The sequence below is a fragment of the Hakea prostrata genome, chromosome 1 (genome assembly GCF_041222555.1).
Source record: "Hakea prostrata isolate BN-2017 chromosome 1, UWA_Hpros_2, whole genome shotgun sequence".
Classification (NCBI taxonomy): Eukaryota; Viridiplantae; Streptophyta; class Magnoliopsida; order Proteales; family Proteaceae; genus Hakea; species Hakea prostrata.
This window is the reverse complement of record NC_142600.1, coordinates 78,922,799-78,939,982: the sequence shown is the minus strand read 5'-3', so window position 1 is coordinate 78,939,982 and position 17,184 is coordinate 78,922,799. Positions and strand designations below refer to the sequence as shown.

Below are 17,184 nucleotides of genomic sequence, written 5' to 3'. Positions count from 1 at the left end.
TTTCCAATCTTTTCTTGTCAGGGGCTTTACAGCCTATTACAAATTCAGTTCATTGTTGGAATGAAACTTTTAGCTTTTGTCCCAGCTATGAGATAACCTGAATTTATATGGGTGTATACCCGACAAAGATAGCCATCCATGTTTTGAGTTTTCTGAATTCTGTAGAGTGCATTTGGTTACTAAATTTCACATATGCTTGCATTGATTCTGATTTTTCAAATCCTTTGGAATAGGCATCTATAAAATCGTAGTTCATTAGAATTAACCTTTTGGTTTCCCTGATCCTTTGAACTAGTTCGTCCTGAAAAACGTAGGGCTGATTGGCGAGATCAATAGGAATTTACTCGAAACAGTGAAATTTTAGATGATTCCATTTTCAAGGGAAATTTGACAACTCTATGGGGATTATGTGTTTGGTTGTGACACCTAAATAAATATCCGAATGATTTTTTATGGGTCAACTCATGATGCCATGGATTTGAAATCCATGGGATCAAGTAACTAAATGCACTCTTAGAGTTGAACAAAGGGTTGTAAATTTATCTTTTGACCTGTAATAGTTGCTTAAAATTTAGATCTGGTTATGAATGCTTTTAGGTTGTTATTGAGTCCATAAGCACACAACAGGTCCGATGCATGGGGTCTTTACTTCGTGCATATATATAAACCTAAAAACTTTTATGTTTCACATTTCTTGAGCATGAACCATGATTACGGATTTACTTGCACTTCCAATTTATTTGTTTCTTGTTAATCATTTTTTTGGGTGCTCTGAAGATGCTCTTGGAGGTACAGCATACTGGTTTGTGGTCATCTGGATTAGGCATGGACTCAACAGGAAATGAATTGGCTCTGGTACCAATTGAACCTTCTAGGTCACCTGTAAGCATTGCAGGAGGTCAAACCTTGTCCAATGGTAATTCAACAGGATATGGTTCCAGTTTGCTTCAAGGAAATAACTTCAGTTCAGTTCTAATGGATGTTGACGATGCATATGGCTCATCAAACACTGTGGCTAAAGGTGATAGAGGGTTAGCAGGATTACAGAATCTGGGAAACACGTGCTTTATGAACAGTGCCATTCAGTGTCTGGCCCATACACCTCCACTTGCAGAGTTTTTCTTACAGGACTACTTTGATGAGATCAACAAGCAAAATCCTTTAGGAATGCATGTATGTGATCTCCTGGTGTCTTCTTTTTGAATAAAATGCAGTGGTCTTTCTTTTCTTATGGCTTCTTTTTTGTGTGTATAGGGTGAGCTTGCAGTTGCTTTTGGTGACTTGTTGAGGAGATTATGGTCCTCTGGACAAACTCCAATTGCTCCGCGTGCATTTAAGGGAAAACTAGCTCGGTTTGCTCCGCAGTTCAGTGGGTACAACCAACATGATTCTCAAGTAAGTTTACATTTACCAAACTTTAAGTTATACAGTTGCAGAGGAATTTGTTTCAGGCTGTTTAAAACAAAGCCAAAAAAAGAAAGAAAGAAAAAAAGAAGGTACTTAAAGTTGTGTATCAAAAAAGAGCGGGTGTTGGGAAAAATTTAGGGGCCTTGTCAAATTAAACGTTGCCTGTAACATTAATCCAATTTTTATCCCAAGCCAACTTTATCCTTATTACTTCTGGTTGATTTAGACGCCATTACCGATGATGAGATGATATTTGTGCCATTTCTGGAAGGATGAATGACATGCCTTGATGTAAACAATTGAATGACTTCCTTTTGATCTGTGCAGTTCTCTTCTCTTCTCTCTCCACTATACAATGGAAACACTTTCTTTACTTTTTTTTGAATGAATTACTTGTATTCCTTCAGGAACTTCTTGCCTTCTTATTGGATGGTCTACATGAGGATTTGAATCGTGTCAAGCACAAGCCTTACCTTGAAACTAAGGATGCAAATGGTCGCCCTGACGAGGAAGTAGCAAATGAGTGTTGGGAATATCACAAGGCTCGAAATGATTCCATAATTGTGGATATTTGTCAGGTGATCTCATTTACACATGAATAGCTCATCCTGAAAGTTCCATGCTGCTAATAGTTGTATGGATTTTATATTTTGATTAATACCATTCTTGGTTTATTGTGAAATGCTTATTCTTAGTTCAGTTATTCAATTCTGTAGTTGTTACTCGAATCATGCATGAGATCAGGAAAAAGTAGAGTTTTCAAACTATCGTTTTCAAGATAGAAAAAATGGTGGAAAGTCCCTTGACCGGAGAATCTAACAGAGACATTACTGTCGAGATTCTGACCGAAAAATTAGACATTCCATGCCCTTGGAGAGTGCTTTGTTGTGCTAGGTCACTGACTCCTTTTTTGTCTTTTTTGGACCCCAATACTTGTATAAATTCATGGCTTTGAGTACCGTTTGATTGAAGTATGTGTGCTTCACTTGTACATTTTGATTTGTGCTCTGGGAATTGAAGGATATCAATGGTCATGCCCATTGATCAAGCTGGACAGCTACCAAGCAGCAGTGTGGCCAGTGTCCTGCAACCTTGCTGGTGTTGGGGGTAGTAGGATAAGTGGAGATGATGTTGTTGCATTTTTTTTAGTTCTCATGGGGAAGGGTGGCACATCTAGGGTAGAACTATCATTAATTTGTCATTTGATGGATTCCCCATCACAGGAGGCTTTCTTAGATTCAGAATGGATGATGTATGTATTGCCATGATGGTTTGTGCATATGCTAGCATTGAGCCTATTGCATATTAACTGAACTCATTACAATGGAGGCCAAGATCGGCAGATGACTTTGCAGGATGCTTGGTAAACAGGAACTGTGCTATGGAAAAATGTGTTGTGCCTCTTTTTTATTTTTATTCTTTAGTTCCTCATGCTCATTTAGCAGCTGCTTTTTATTATTATTTTTTTTTTTTTTTTTTTTGAGAAATGTGTAAAGTTAAAAAGTACAATAGGATATGATATTTAGTCAAGTTTGGAGTACGTGGGTTCAGTCTTGATGTTCCACTGCTGAAGGTTATGACTTCCCGCCATTTATAGTTGGGAATGTTGGGAACTTTAACAAATAGTGCCATAATTTCGGGCAGTTACTGCATCTAATGTAAACCAGGTCTAGGGCAAAGGGTAAATTGGTAATTTCCTAGACTTTGGGTTTAGCCCAGGAAGTTCCAACGAAAGAAAGGAGGGTTTTAGGGTTTCTAATGGGTTTAGAGCCTTCTGAAACTTAATTTCAGTTCTGATTCCTTTTGTAAATTGAATTTCAGACTTGAATTTTTTTTGCAACTCTAAATTTTCTGCAAAAATTCTCAAGGTTAAAGGTGAAGTGTAGAATTTTTAAAGTCACTGAACTAGGACAGAACTGCAAAAAATAAGGCTAGGACTTGAGTCTATGGCTTCCTGTGATTCTGAGGGATGCAAAAGGAGTTGGAAAGGGGCTGGGAATGGGGGTTTCCTAGATGGAGTAGGATGCTGTATCGCAGTGAAGAAGGTGGGGATGGGAGAGGCTGTGGCTACTAGGGAAGGGCCTAGGATTTAAGTGAAACTGTAGGGGAAGGGGTAGAAGGTGTATGCGATGGGGTGGGAGGGTTTACTATGCCTAAACAAGAGGGGAAGGGGGCAGGGATGCTATGGGAGTGAGGGGAGGGTTTTTGGGGTTGCATAGGTGAAGGAGAGGGGTAGCAAGGGGCTGCAGATAAGGAGGAAGGTAGGGGTGGGGTTTTCTTCTTACTTGGAACTGCTGGGATGCTTGCTTGAAGGTTGAAGAAGTTGCTGGAGTTGCTGAACTTGAATTAGACAACTGCAGGGTCCCCCTTAAAGGAACCCTGCCATACCTTGGCACTAAGACTCAAATTTTATTCAATTCATATTGAAAAATAAAATTACATGAAGAGGCAATTTATAGCCTAAAATAATAGACTCGGACTCTAACTGGGATCTCCTTACTGATACGATGCCATTACATATTCGATTGGACTCTTACACAAAACTCCTAACAGATAAGGAATCTTATCTTATCTAAACTACTAAATAGGACTCCTCCAAAAAAAATTTCAACTCAAAATAAGATACTTCAAACAAAGCCAACCTTAACTCAAACTAGCAACTAGACCCCACATAAATTCTGGAAATAAATTCAGAAATAAAATAAGGGCAAAACTGCCCAAATTGCCACTCTAAAGAGGTTCGGCCAGCTTAGGGTGGCTTCTTGGAGCCATCCTGGGGGCCCACTTGAGTTTCTGGCCAGGGGTTCCTTTGTGTTCACATCAACTTCTCCCTTAGGCTAGGAAGGTTTCACACTATTCAAGATTGTGATACAAATTGTATCTTCCAAGCATAACCCTAATTAGTACCTCAATCCTAGAACTTAAATAACCTAAATGACTTTGGGAACTCTTAGTCTGACATGCTCTCCTTTGTGACACTTGTCCACTACTAGGGTTCTAGGTTCATGTTTTAAAATACTCATTATTTCCCAAAAGTGGATAACTTGAATGCAGAGTTAGCTACTAATCTACAACAACACAACTAGCCTTGTCCCAACTAAATGCGGTTGGCCTTTCCTTGCAATCAGGTTTGGTTAAAGCCATGCTAGATACAAGGCTTAACCTATGCATATCCTTTCTCACCACTTCTCTTAAGGTAATCTTAAGTCTTTCCCAAGCTCTTCTAATTCCTTTAATTTGGATTATATCACTCTTCCATATAGGGACATTTACTGGCTTTCGTTGAACGTGGCCATGCCACTTCAAATGACTTTCTTGCAGCTTATAACTTATTGGAGCTTCTCCTAGACCAGCTCTAATATGATTATTCTTTATCTTATGCTTCCTAGTTTTGCCACTCATCCATCTTAGCATCCTCATTTTTGCTATAGTAGGTTTGTCTATATAATGTTTTTTAATAGACCAACACTTTGCACCATACATAATAGCTGGTCAAACAATGGTCCTTTATAATTTTCCTATGAGCTTTTAAGGGAATATATCATTCACACAAGACCTCGGACACACTTTTTCACTTCATCCACCGTATTTTAATTATTTGGGAAAGATCATCATCTATTTTACCTTTTTTATTTATGTTAGAACTAAGGCACCCAAAACAATCACTTTGAGGAATCTCCTTATCATCAGGTTTCACCACCTTATCATCCGCTGATCCTGACCAAAGTTACAAACCAGATATTGTTTTCATTTTACTTAGTTTAAAGCTTTTTGATTCAAAGTTGCTCTCTATGCTTCAAACTTGGTGTTAATCCGTGGTTGTGTCTCATTTATCAGCACAATATCATCAACAAAAAGGATGCACCAAGAACCTCATCTTGAATGTCTAGGGTTAATTCATCCATTATTAGTGCAAATGAATATGGGCTTAAAGCTAATCCTTGCTGTAGCCAATTATAATTGGGAATTCACTACCTTCCCCTACCCCCCTCCCCACCCCCCCCCCAAAAAAAAAAAAAAAAAGAGGAACCGTTCTTACACTTGTCATTGAACCATCATAGATATTCTTGACTATGTCCACATATTTACTTGCAATGTTTCCTTTCTTTAATACTTTCCAAATTAACGCTTTTGGGACTCTATCGTAAGCTTTTTCTGAATAAAACCCATATGAATATCTTTCTTGCACTCTCTATACCTTTCCATAAGTCTCTTAATAAGGTAAATGGTAAATAGCTACCATTGTAGATCTTCCTGATGTAAAGTCAAATTGGTTCTCCGTAATTATGTTTACTTGTCTAAAATGGATTTTAATTATTCTCCCATAACCTCATAGTATGATTCATCAGTTTGATGCCTCTATAGTTATTATAGGTTTGAAACTTTGAATGTCTGCTTTATTTTTGTTATTAGGACCACAATGCTTCTCCTTTATTCATCTGACATTTTCCTTATGCTCATAGTCTTATTAAGCAAATTGGTTGGCCGAGCTAACCCATAGGTTCCTAAGCTCTACCATACTTCTATTGGGATTTCATCAGGACCTTGTGCCTTGCCTACTTGCATCCTCCTTTAACTTCTTTTACTTTTGACATCGAAGTTCTTTGTATATATGTTTGAAAATTGGTGTCATGTTGAATGGTGTAATCATTTGAATTACAAGTACCTGAAGTATTCTTGTTTAGTAGGCTAGAGAAATACATTTCCCATCTCTTCTTAATGTCCTCTTCACGTACTACTATTTTGCCATTGTCACATTTAATACATTTGACATTGTCTAGATCTCTACTCTTCCTGATCCTTATTTTAGCCATCTTGTAAATAGATATTTGCCTTTGTGCCCAACTTAGTATATAAATCTTCATACTTCTCTCTTGCTTTTCCCACAATTTTCTTAGCTTCATTTTTGGCCAATTTATACCTTTGCAAATCCGCTGAATCCTTAGTCCTTTGCCATGTCTTAAAATTAGCTTTCTTATTCTTAATGTTTGATTAAACCTCACCATCCCACCACCAAGTCTCTCTATAGGAATGGGGCTTTCCTTTTGATTCACATAGGACATCTTTACCCACCTTCTTGATACATGTAGCCATCTCATTCCACATCGCATTAGTGTTCCCCTCAAAATCCCACTTTCCTTGTTTGATTATTTCATTAGCAAAGGATTTCAAACACTCTCCTTTAAAGTTCCACCATTTTATTCTAGGGTAGTTAACCTTGCACCTTTTATGAGTTTTTGGGGTTAGGCAGATATCCAAGACCACTAGTCTTTGCTGTGTGGTTGAGCTTTTCCCTAGTATTACCTTGCAATCCGTGCACAACAATTTATTAGACCCTTAAGTTAGGAAGAAATTTGTTTGGCTTCTATGATGTCCGTATTTGAAGGTAATCAAGTGTTCCTCTCTCTTTTTGAAGTAAGTATTTACGACAAATAGATAAAAAATAATAGCAAAATCTAAAATTGAGATTCCTTCCTCATTCCTCTCTCCAAAACCATATTGATGTGAACCAGAATTCTCCCCTTAGCTGAAACCCTAAGTGGGGCCCAAAACCCACAGCTAGGGGGAAGCCTCCTAGGCTGGACAAACGGGGCAATTGTCCTTATTCGCCTCTTAGATTAATTAATTCTAATTTCAGCACATGTTTTTAGTAATTATTGTTTTAATTCCAGCATGAGAGTCTCTAGTAGAATTTTTTTTTTATTGTGTGCCAATTAGAGTCCATTAGATCTTTTATTGTTTGGTCTGTTGAGATTAATGTAGGGGGATCCTAATCAATACAGGAATGCCAGTTAATGTTAAGAGTCTTTCAGTAGGCTGTAAATAGCCTATTCTTTCTTTGTATTTCTTAAGTCTGATAATTTGAATAAGAATTATTGAGTTGAGGACCGTGTTCCTATTTGAGGGGGCCACACAGATTTTAAATTAATTTCCTCTTCAAAGGTCAGCACCTTTCTTCAAGAATTCCAGTGTTCTTCTCCCAATTCTAGCAGCCATCAACAGTCTCAGCAAGCTCTAAGGTAAGTACACCAGTCCCCACCTCCTTCCCTCACATCCCCACACCCCTCCCCAGCCCTCCCCCTGTGCAGACTCTAGGAACCCCTCCCCTTCCTTTGGAGCTCATTCCCTGCCCTCCTCCCACACCCGCATGCCTTCTGCAGCCCCCAGACTTCCTTCTGACAGCAAGGGAGCCCTCCCCCTGCCCCTTCCTCTCTTGTGGCACCCTCCCTCCTTCCTACCCCATTCAGCTCCTTCTCTCTTTCTCTACTGACATGCGGCAGTAAAAAGGAAAGGAACAGAAAAAAAGAAAAAAGAAAGAGGAAAGAAAAGAAAGAAGAAAAGAAAGAGGAAAAGAAGAAGAAGAAGAAGAAGAAAGAAAGATTGCCCAAGATCTTCAAACCCTTATCCCATTCCATCCTATGTAATTTGTTAAAACCATAACCTATCTATAACCTCCACTTATAGATTCCAATCTTTAATTAACAAATTATTCATCCCGTATTATTTTGTTACATCCTATATTGCTTCCCTATTATTTAATAGACCTTCCCATCTAGGTTTTGAGCTTTCCCATATAATTTAGATTGATTCTATTTCTTCCCACATCTTTTCCTTATCAACCCATGTCACTCCTCAGATATTCCCACAACTTTCGCAGATTCCCATTGGCAGCCCATTGTATTTTTAAATTTATTTGCTCTAAGATTCTGGGAAAACCCTCAATTTTAGGAAATTCTTCCAAAAACCCTAAGCCTAAAATTGGATTTCACATCACATGTCCTCCATTTACACTCTCACATAGCCTCTTTGATCTTTCTCAAAATGTCATTTAGATCACTCCCTATGATAATCTTTTCTCCTTGACGAGTTCCTTGCATTAATCCATCCATATTTTTGCAAAATTCTTGACTTTAGATGTTCATCTAGTCCTACTTGAGGTGCACATGTGCTAATTATATTTACGATTTCTTTCTCCATTGCAAACTTGATAGTAATAAGCCGATCACCTAATATTTTAACGTCCACCACATCGTTCTTTGAATCTTTATCCACTATTGTACCTACTTTTCCTCATAAAATCTATTAATTCTATGCTCTTTCCCGTTAATGATTCTATGTTCTAAGATGCCAATCTAATCCTACGTTTTTGGTCAGCTACTAATCTGTCACCATTTTATTTATTTCTTCCTATTTTTGACCCCCTGACTTGCAATATGGCCTTGGGTTTGGGTAAGGTGGCTTAGGTCCTCTCTGTGGATTCTTCTTGTCTCTATTAATAAAATGTTAGAGGCGCTTCCCCTGTCATGGGTCCTGGATAATATTCAGGTTATACAATAAAATTGAGAAATAAAAAAAAGGCTTTTTTTTTCCCCTTCTTTCATGAACTTATGTATATATTACTTGCTATCATTTGATTATGTTACCATTTGTTATTCACGATGTTGATACTCTAGAACTGTCATGATATGCAAGACATGTAATATTTCAGTTCAGAATAACCTTCATTGGTTCATTATGCAGTGATTCAAGCTGAAATGATTTACTGTGCTTCTAAATTCAATTTTGATGCCTGTGTTATTTTCCTGATGCCTGATGGCATGATGTTTGTATAAAAATTTCAGGGTCAGTATAAGTCAACACTGGTATGCCCAGTTTGCAGCAAAGTTTCAGTGACTTTTGACCCCTTCATGTACTTATCGTTGCCATTACCTTCAACTGTGACACGGTCAATGACAGTTACTGTTTTTTATGGTGACGGAAGTGCTCTTCCCATGCCATTCACTGTCACACTGCTTAAACATGGTTGCTATAAAGATCTTACTCAGGCGTTGAGTGATGCATGCTGTTTAAAGAGCGATGAGAGCATCTTACTTGCGGAGGTATTGTTACAATTACCAATATCTTTGATTGATAAAATTTAAATTTATACATTATTTTCTGCTGTTACTTAAAAGGTAGTGGATTGCGACTCTTTGCAGGTGTTTGATCATCAAATATATCGATACTTGGAGAAGCCTTCTGATCCCTTGTCTATGATAAAGGATGATGAGTATATTGTAGCCTATCGACTTCCTAAAAACCACGACGGATTAACAAGATTAGAGATAGTTCATCGAAGTAAGGGAATGTAAGCTTTTTCTTCCCCGGTGATCCATATCTAGACGATTTTTATTTAGTGTTGCAGTAATTTATTTCTTTTTTATTTCACTGGTATTAGTGTGATTGGTGTTTGCCATAAATTTCTTCTATAATGTTATTATTATTGTAACCTGTAATTTTGGAGACATCTCATCTGGATTTGCATGTCGTGCATTCAGATTTCTTGGGATCAGATTCTATTGGCTGATCTGGCTTGGGATTGGCCAAGTTATATCTGGTTCTCCTCAATTGGGATTAGGCCAATCCTTTATGCCAGTTCCAATAGTTCAGATTGGATTTAGACTCTCTTTCTGTCTCTCTCTCTCTCTCTCTCTCACACACACACATGCGCACACAGACACACACCTTTGTATACTACCTTACTATCATAACAAGAAGAATTTATCATTTCTCCAGAGGCACGTCGGACATGAGTAACAGCAGGGATTTGAGACTTTTCGGTACACCTCTGGTTACTTGTCTGGGAGAGAGTCCTCATACCGGAACTGATGTTCAAATTGCAATACACAAAGTGCTTGCACCATTACAGAGAAAGTCATATTTTTCTTTAACTCAGACCCATGCCAACAAAGAAAATCGTACTGCTCCCGGAATTGATGTTGATCAATCCAACAGCTGTGACCCTCAATCTGGACTTTGGAGCCAAGCAATAGACAACATGGAAGTAGAGCAGAAATCTAATGCTGGATTGTCATACCAGCTCTCTTTAACTGATGAGAAGGCATCGAGCTGCACTCCGATTGGGAATGATTCCCTAATTCAGACTGAATCCATTAAGGTTGTCTTGGATTGGTCAGAGAAAGAACATGACATGTTTGACACAAACTTCCTTGAGGATCTTCCTGAGGTCTACAAAAGTGGCTTTGCTGTGAAAAAGACACGGCCAGAAGCACTCTCTCTGTTTTCTTGCTTGGAAGCCTTTTTGAAGGAGGAACCATTGGGGCCTGATGACATGTGGTAATTAATCTCAGATGCTTCAGAGTTGTTATATTGCCTAATGTCTGTTGCAGTGTTGTCTAACATTGTTGTGCATTATTCTCTTGATGCAGGTATTGTCCTACATGCAAGGAACATAGACAAGCATCAAAGAAGTTGGACTTGTGGCGGCTGCCAGAGGTTTTAGTTGTTCACTTGAAACGATTTTCCTATAGCCGGTATCTGAAGAACAAGCTTGACACCTTGGTGAATTTTCCTATCCATAATCTTAACATAAGCAAGTATGTGAAGAGTAAGGAGGCTGGTCCTCAATCACATGTGTATGAGCTCTATGCCATCAGTAACCATTATGGTGGCCTAGGAGGTGGCCACTACTCTGCATATGCGAAGGTAAATTTTTTTATTGTTTTGCTTAAACCCATGCTTTTTATAACTGAAATTGCAACGAGAAGCTGCATTTTCTGCCTACTATATCCATGCACTTCTGTTTATTATTAATTTTTATTATCTTTTAATTTACGTGAATTGAAGGCAAGTTTATTAGTTTGCAATATTAGTAATGGAATCATTTGTCAGTAAGTCTAATCTCAGTTTCGTGGATGGAAATCAGTAATTTCCTTGTGGAAATGAACTTGATTGTATCCTTATCCTCAAATTTCTTATTGGGAGGATGATAGCGAGGACAATAGAAGGCCTTGAGAAACATGGGGATAGGCCTGTTATACATCTAAGATCTCTATGGAATTTAGCTTAGCCAGATTTCCTGCCAGGATTGATGAGATCTTAGTGTTGGCTGACCTTTCTAGGGCTAGCTTCATCTTACTGAATTTTCTTGACCTTCTGGACATGGAGCCTGATAGTGTATCTAATTTTTTTTTTCTTTACTGGGTTGGCAGATAATTGATGAGGATAGATGGTATCACTTTGATGATAGTCATGTTTCACCAGTTACAGAGGATGAAATCCGGACATCAGCTGCTTATGTATTGTTTTATCAGAGAGTTGAACCAAAGGTGGGTGCTGAAGAGTCATCTAAGTTTCGTTCTCCAAGCAACCGAGGGTGATTACATCAGAGTTTAGTTCTCCAAGCAACTGAGGGTGATTACAACTAAAGAGTATGCGTAATAGCAAATTAGCTATGCGTCTTTGATGCTTTTGTTGTTTTTCTAGAGGAAGCACAGATTGCTTTGGCTCTACGGCTACTGCTAGTTGGAATGGATGGTTTTTGTGGGCTGAAGGTGAGCAAAGCGGTCCGATTTTGATTAATAAGGCAGGGTAGAAAATCATTCTGTTTAGACGATGAATTGCTGATTAAAATGCGAGCAAATTATATTCCGCTGGTTTATTATTCATTTTCACAATGAAATTTTTGAAGGTAGTTTGGCAGTACATAAATTGTAGGGAAAGTATTTGTTTCCTGAAATTATGTAACCCTCAGGTCCGGTCTACCCAAGATGTTCCCTGCACTCACTGCAAGTTGCTTACGGTCGCTCAGCCAAGTTCTGATGTTATTCGAGTAATCGGGTCCATCTGTCTATGGTTCACGTGGTTTCCTCCGTAAGGTTTTCAAAATTACATGATATGTGAAATTCTCATTGTTTGTAAAGTTATAAGTTATGTTTCCTCAGGGTAAGTATGCCTTTTGCAATAAGATTCTCAAATTCTGTTTCTTTATGGGGGTAGAATTCTCAAATTCTCTTTGAACTCGAGAATTTTGGAGCATTGTGCCTAGTTTGTATTTTGGTGGATTATGTTTGCGTGAAAGGATTTTCTGAGTCCACATGGTTGGGGAGCTAGTAAATACGTATTGTGGGTCAGGGGGAATCAGATGTCACCTAGGGTGTTGAAAAGGGCCCCCCCCCCCCCCCCCCCCCCCCCCCCCCCCAAAGATGTGGTTCGCAGGTTCTTTAAATAAATTGAATTTTTTTCTCTTTGTCGTTTGGAATTCAAAGTTGATCGGAAAAATCGCAGCACAAGAGAGTTTAAAAAAAGAGAGAGAGAGAGAGGGTAGACCAGGAGCAAATTGTTCATGGAATTTGGTCAAAAGACCTATATAAGAAACCCTAGTAATCTTACACGAAAATTTAACAACGTGTGAACGTCGTTGAACTCATACCGAGAATTAAAAACCTCAACAAAACTAGAAGATTAGAGTGGAATACATCATAGAGAAAAGAAGGCGAGAAATCCTAAATGTGAGAAAGAGAAGAACCCCAAATCCATCGCATTCTTCAGACCTAAAAGAGTATTTGTTCTCCGGTTCAACATAAAACCAAATACCGGTGGTTCAATGTAATGCACGAATCGATGAAACTGAATAATCAATGGAGCCAAACACAACCAACCACACAAAAGATAGATATATATATCTTTTGTCAATAAAAAATAAATTCCATTATATAAAATGGTTAAAAGACATAGAGGTCGAAGAGACAAGGAAGAAGGTGGTATTCCCCTCTAATGACGAACAAGTTTGAACATTCTAGCTCTACTAGCTAGGTAATCAACAAAGAGTTGCTAAACCTAGGAATGTAATAGAAATAGACATCGAAACTTAAAGACAAGTTTAGAAATAGCTAATAATAAGCCTTTACATATCCAATCTAAAGAAGTAGAACAACCTAATCAAGTCAGTCAGCATTGCAGGTTTAAAATCAAAGTACACATGGATATCAAGAGCCTCCAGATGAAGAGCTAAAAGCAAGCCATTTATAATGGCTTGAAGTTCCAAGATAGCTAGCGAGACACCTTCATTGCCCCCACATTGAGCTGCTACAAAGTTGTATTGCTAGTCTCACATAATACAGTCTCTCCCACCAAAGTGAGTCTCACTCTTCCATGAGCCATCCACAAAGAGCTAAAATGCATATGTAATATCATCTCTATAAGCTATCTGTCCAAATGTCCTCTCTCCCCATTGCAATTAATGTCCACAATAATGCTGAATTTCTTGCAAATCTGCCAAAATTGTACTATTTCGTCAATGTGATTTCCTTGAAGCAAGTTTAACCTCCAACCCATCTTGGGCTTGGAGAGGGATTTTAGAGGGCATAAAGGTTCTTCAAGCTGGTCTTTTGTGGAGAGTTGGTAAAGGGGACAACATCAAAATTTGGGAGGACAATTGGTTGCCTAGTAATCTAGGTTTTAAGCTTCTTCATCTAGAATTCAGATCGAATCAAGTTACTTGGGTTGCTGATTTGATTGATTAAGATCATCAGAAATGGAAAGAAGATTTGGTGAGAGGATTTTTCATAGAGAAGATGCTAAAATCATTCTTAAAATTCAGCTTGCCATCTTCCTTGGTGAGGATTAGAGGGTGTGGGGACCTTCCCACAACGGCTTATTCTCAACTAAATTTGCTTATCATTTGTTGTGTGATTTGATGGATAGAGATAATCCTCACTTAAGGGGTGTTGCAGTTTAGCAACTACAAATTCCTAAGGAAGTATGGAAGTCTATTTGGAATAGCAAAGCTCCCCCTAAACTTCAGACTTTCATGTGGAGGGCGCTGTTGGGTGGGTTAGCTACTATTGCCGCTTTAAAATATAGGAACCTAGCAAAGGAGGCCTATTGTCCTAGATGTGGAGGGGGTGAAGAAACAATAGAACATATCCTTTTTGACTATCCGTTTGCTAAGCTGTATGGCATTCTTCTCCTCTTGGTTTTGCTACTCTTCATGCCAGTCTTTCTCTTACAGAATTCATTCAAGCATGGTGTAAAGTTGGGGCTGACAAACAAGAATCACAAAATGTCTCCAGCCTTGCGATCTTCATTTGTTGGGAAATATGGCAAGCCCACAATAGGATGTTGTTTGAAGGCTGTAATGCATCCCTAGTTGAGATAATTCAGCATGCTATAAGAGAGGTTAGAGATTACTCTGCTGCAAGTACATCTTGGAAGTTGAAGACACTAGCAGCCTCTACTTTGGAAGCATCAAGTCAATGTTGGAGATCTCCTCCTAGGGGAAATGTGAAGCTTAATTCTGATGCATCGCTAAAAAACAGCTTAGGGGGCTTGGGGATAGTGTTGAGAGATTATCAAGGAGCTTCATTAGCTGCAGTCTCAATTTCCTACTCTTTCTTTTCACCAATTGAAGGCGAGGCCCTAGGCATTCAAGAAGGTTTGCTACTTGCAGCAGCTGAAGGGATTGATCATTTGCAAGTAGAAAGTGATTGCTTAGTCCTGATTAACACTATTAATTCACAAGTTTCTACTCCAGTGGGTCTTTTGAACATTGTGGAAGACATCACTCATTTGGCTTCCTATTTTATTTCATGTAATTTTTCTTTTGTTCCTAGGGGATGCAATACTGTTGCTCATTCCGTAGCTGGGAAGGCTGTTACCTCGGCAAGGAGGACTATCTGGCCAAATTCCTCTTCTTGGTTGTTAGATTTGTGTAACCTCGACACCTTGTATGATGCTTGCTCTTTGAAATAAATTTCAATTTACCAAAAAAAATAAAAATAAAGAAGAAGGCGACGTCATTCCTCTCTCATCCAAATGTAGAGATCACAGCACTTTCTATTTTATAGAGGGTAAATTTTAGGATAAAAATATTAAATTTTTATGAACCATCAATTTCCCTTTGGATAAAGAAACATGTTTATCGGTCACACCCAAAAGTTTAGATTAAATTAAAATAATTTTTTTATTATCTAAATCTTACCTCAATTTAGATGTGACTAAGGGTGTCAATATGGTACCGAAACCATTTAACCATACTGAACCGCGCCGCTTAACGTACCGTACTACACGGTTTCAAATTCGGTACAGTATGTACCGAAACCGTTTTTTGGAATTTGGTACGGTAAGGTTTCGGATTTTGATGGTGTACCATTGGTAAGGGTGTCAATACGGTATGGTATCGGTAATTTGGTATAGTATGTATCGTACCGCATTTCAAACCGCCATACTGAAACCGTACTATATCGAATTTATTCGGTACAGTTTATGATTTCAGTATATAATTGATACGACAAAAACTTACTTAAACAAAAAAACGCTTGGATATTTGCAAATCCTTGCCTTTGGGGGATACCGATTGTTTCCTTATTCTTCTTATATTATTATTATTATTTTAATTTATTTTTCCCTTCGATGCTTCTCTGCTCCGAGGATATCATTTTATTTTTCCTTGTATGTGGCGTATTTCAAGAGAAGCTGACTTATACTGTGAAGTGGAGTAGTATTGTTCTCTTCAGTTACTGCTTATTGATATGGATTAGTCTCCACAGTCATCTTAGATTCTGTCATGGGGGGCCATCGCATTGGTCCCAACTGGGGGTGAAGTTCTTCATTTGTTAATGCCCTGCATATGGGATGGAAATACTGTTTTTTTTTATCAAGTGTGATCCATCCTCAATGCTTTTTCCGCTTCTTATTTTCCTTACATAACGTATTCTTCTCAGAATTATTACCAGTTGAACACCGTCTTAGATGCTTCTTGTTTTTTTTTTTTTATCGAAGAAAAAGAAACTATATTAAAATTAAGTCTGGAAACACTTACAAGGACTACATATAATGTTATTACAGTAATCCTCTTGATTAAACGCTATGTTAGCATAATATTCAAAATGCATCCGGAGCGAACTGTTTGGGAAAATATCAAATTTAACCATTTTTGTGGTTTTAGCTATATCCAAAAGACTTGTTAATTCTGCCAGAGGCCACTTTAGATTTGTAGGCTTAGGTAATAGATGAACGATTTTTGAATTGTTTGTCCATATCTCATCTATACTTAACCCACGTTGTGAAGCTGTTGACATTCCAATCTGAAGTCCATCAAGCATAGCCTTCACCACACCTTCCGTCTTTTGCTTTCCAAAGTTGACATATTGTATATGTCTGTCTTTGTATATTCCCACGCTCCATCCTACGATCCCTAGTTGTTGATTAGGAACCCCTACACACATCAAAATACATTTGTTAGTTATTAGTATATTATTGCATAGATCTTCTTCCAAGTTATAACTATTCCCAAAGTTGTTGTGACTGTAAATATTAGTATTATCTTCCTCCCTTTGTGGATTTAAAGCTCCTATCCAAGACATTAGTTTTCCGAGCACCTGGTTGGGGTTAGGTACTTTTTGATTGAACACCGTTTCATTCCTTTCCTGCCATATGAAATAGCAAGTTATAATGAAGATGGACATAAACCCCTGAAAGTTGTTGTGGTTGTTTAATTGGCTTCCCATGTTTTGGCACCAATTAATTAGGGAGTTATTCGTCCAATTTTCAGTATGCAGTCCCAATGGTCCGGCCGCATGTATGCGCTTTCCCCAATCACATGAAATAAAGAGGTGCCATGTTGTTTCTGCTTCTTTCCCACTCATCTTGAGTGTCCATCTCATATGCTTCTTGATCATCTAAACATAGTTGCAATTTAGATCAGCCAAGTTTGAATTGTTTTCTTGATGCATACTTTCAAATTAAACATTAAGCAATCAGAGAACCATCTCAAATTTCACATCTTGTTTTCAATTATTCATTTTATCAGTTGAAAATTTAATTACCCTCCACATTTGATCAGATTTGTGGACTAAGACTAACCCAACAGTTGGATTTATAGTAATATCTCTTATTTCCAGCTCAAACTAATTGGCCTCTAAAATTTTACTCCAGATCTTGATCAGTCTTCAACTATTACCAAAAAGATGGATTAGTTTAAAGAAGCTCTAAAGC

At 38.1% G+C, this 17,184-nt stretch overlaps 1 protein-coding gene across 2 annotated transcripts in view; it reads left to right on the top strand.

Moving 5' to 3' along the window:
* Positions 1 to 12,295, top strand: part of LOC149030301 (ubiquitin carboxyl-terminal hydrolase 9-like) — a 37,808-nt gene extending 25,513 nt beyond the window's left edge. Inside the window, exons 6-13 of one of the 2 annotated variants that reach the window (XM_089142574.1) lie at positions 778 to 1,173; positions 1,255 to 1,395; positions 1,815 to 1,985; positions 9,030 to 9,287; positions 9,387 to 9,535; positions 9,946 to 10,524; positions 10,617 to 10,893; positions 11,400 to 12,295. In XM_089142574.1, the coding sequence (XP_088998700.1) occupies positions 778 to 1,173; positions 1,255 to 1,395; positions 1,815 to 1,985; positions 9,030 to 9,287; positions 9,387 to 9,535; positions 9,946 to 10,524; positions 10,617 to 10,893; positions 11,400 to 11,567 (2,139 nt within the window). In that variant the 3' untranslated portion in view covers positions 11,568 to 12,295. The remainder of the gene's footprint in view (positions 1 to 777; positions 1,174 to 1,254; positions 1,396 to 1,814; positions 1,986 to 9,029; positions 9,288 to 9,386; positions 9,536 to 9,945; positions 10,525 to 10,616; positions 10,894 to 11,399) is intronic. The other variant, XM_089142575.1, reaches the window with a different exon arrangement.
* The last annotated feature ends 4,889 nt before the right edge of the window (positions 12,296 to 17,184 follow it).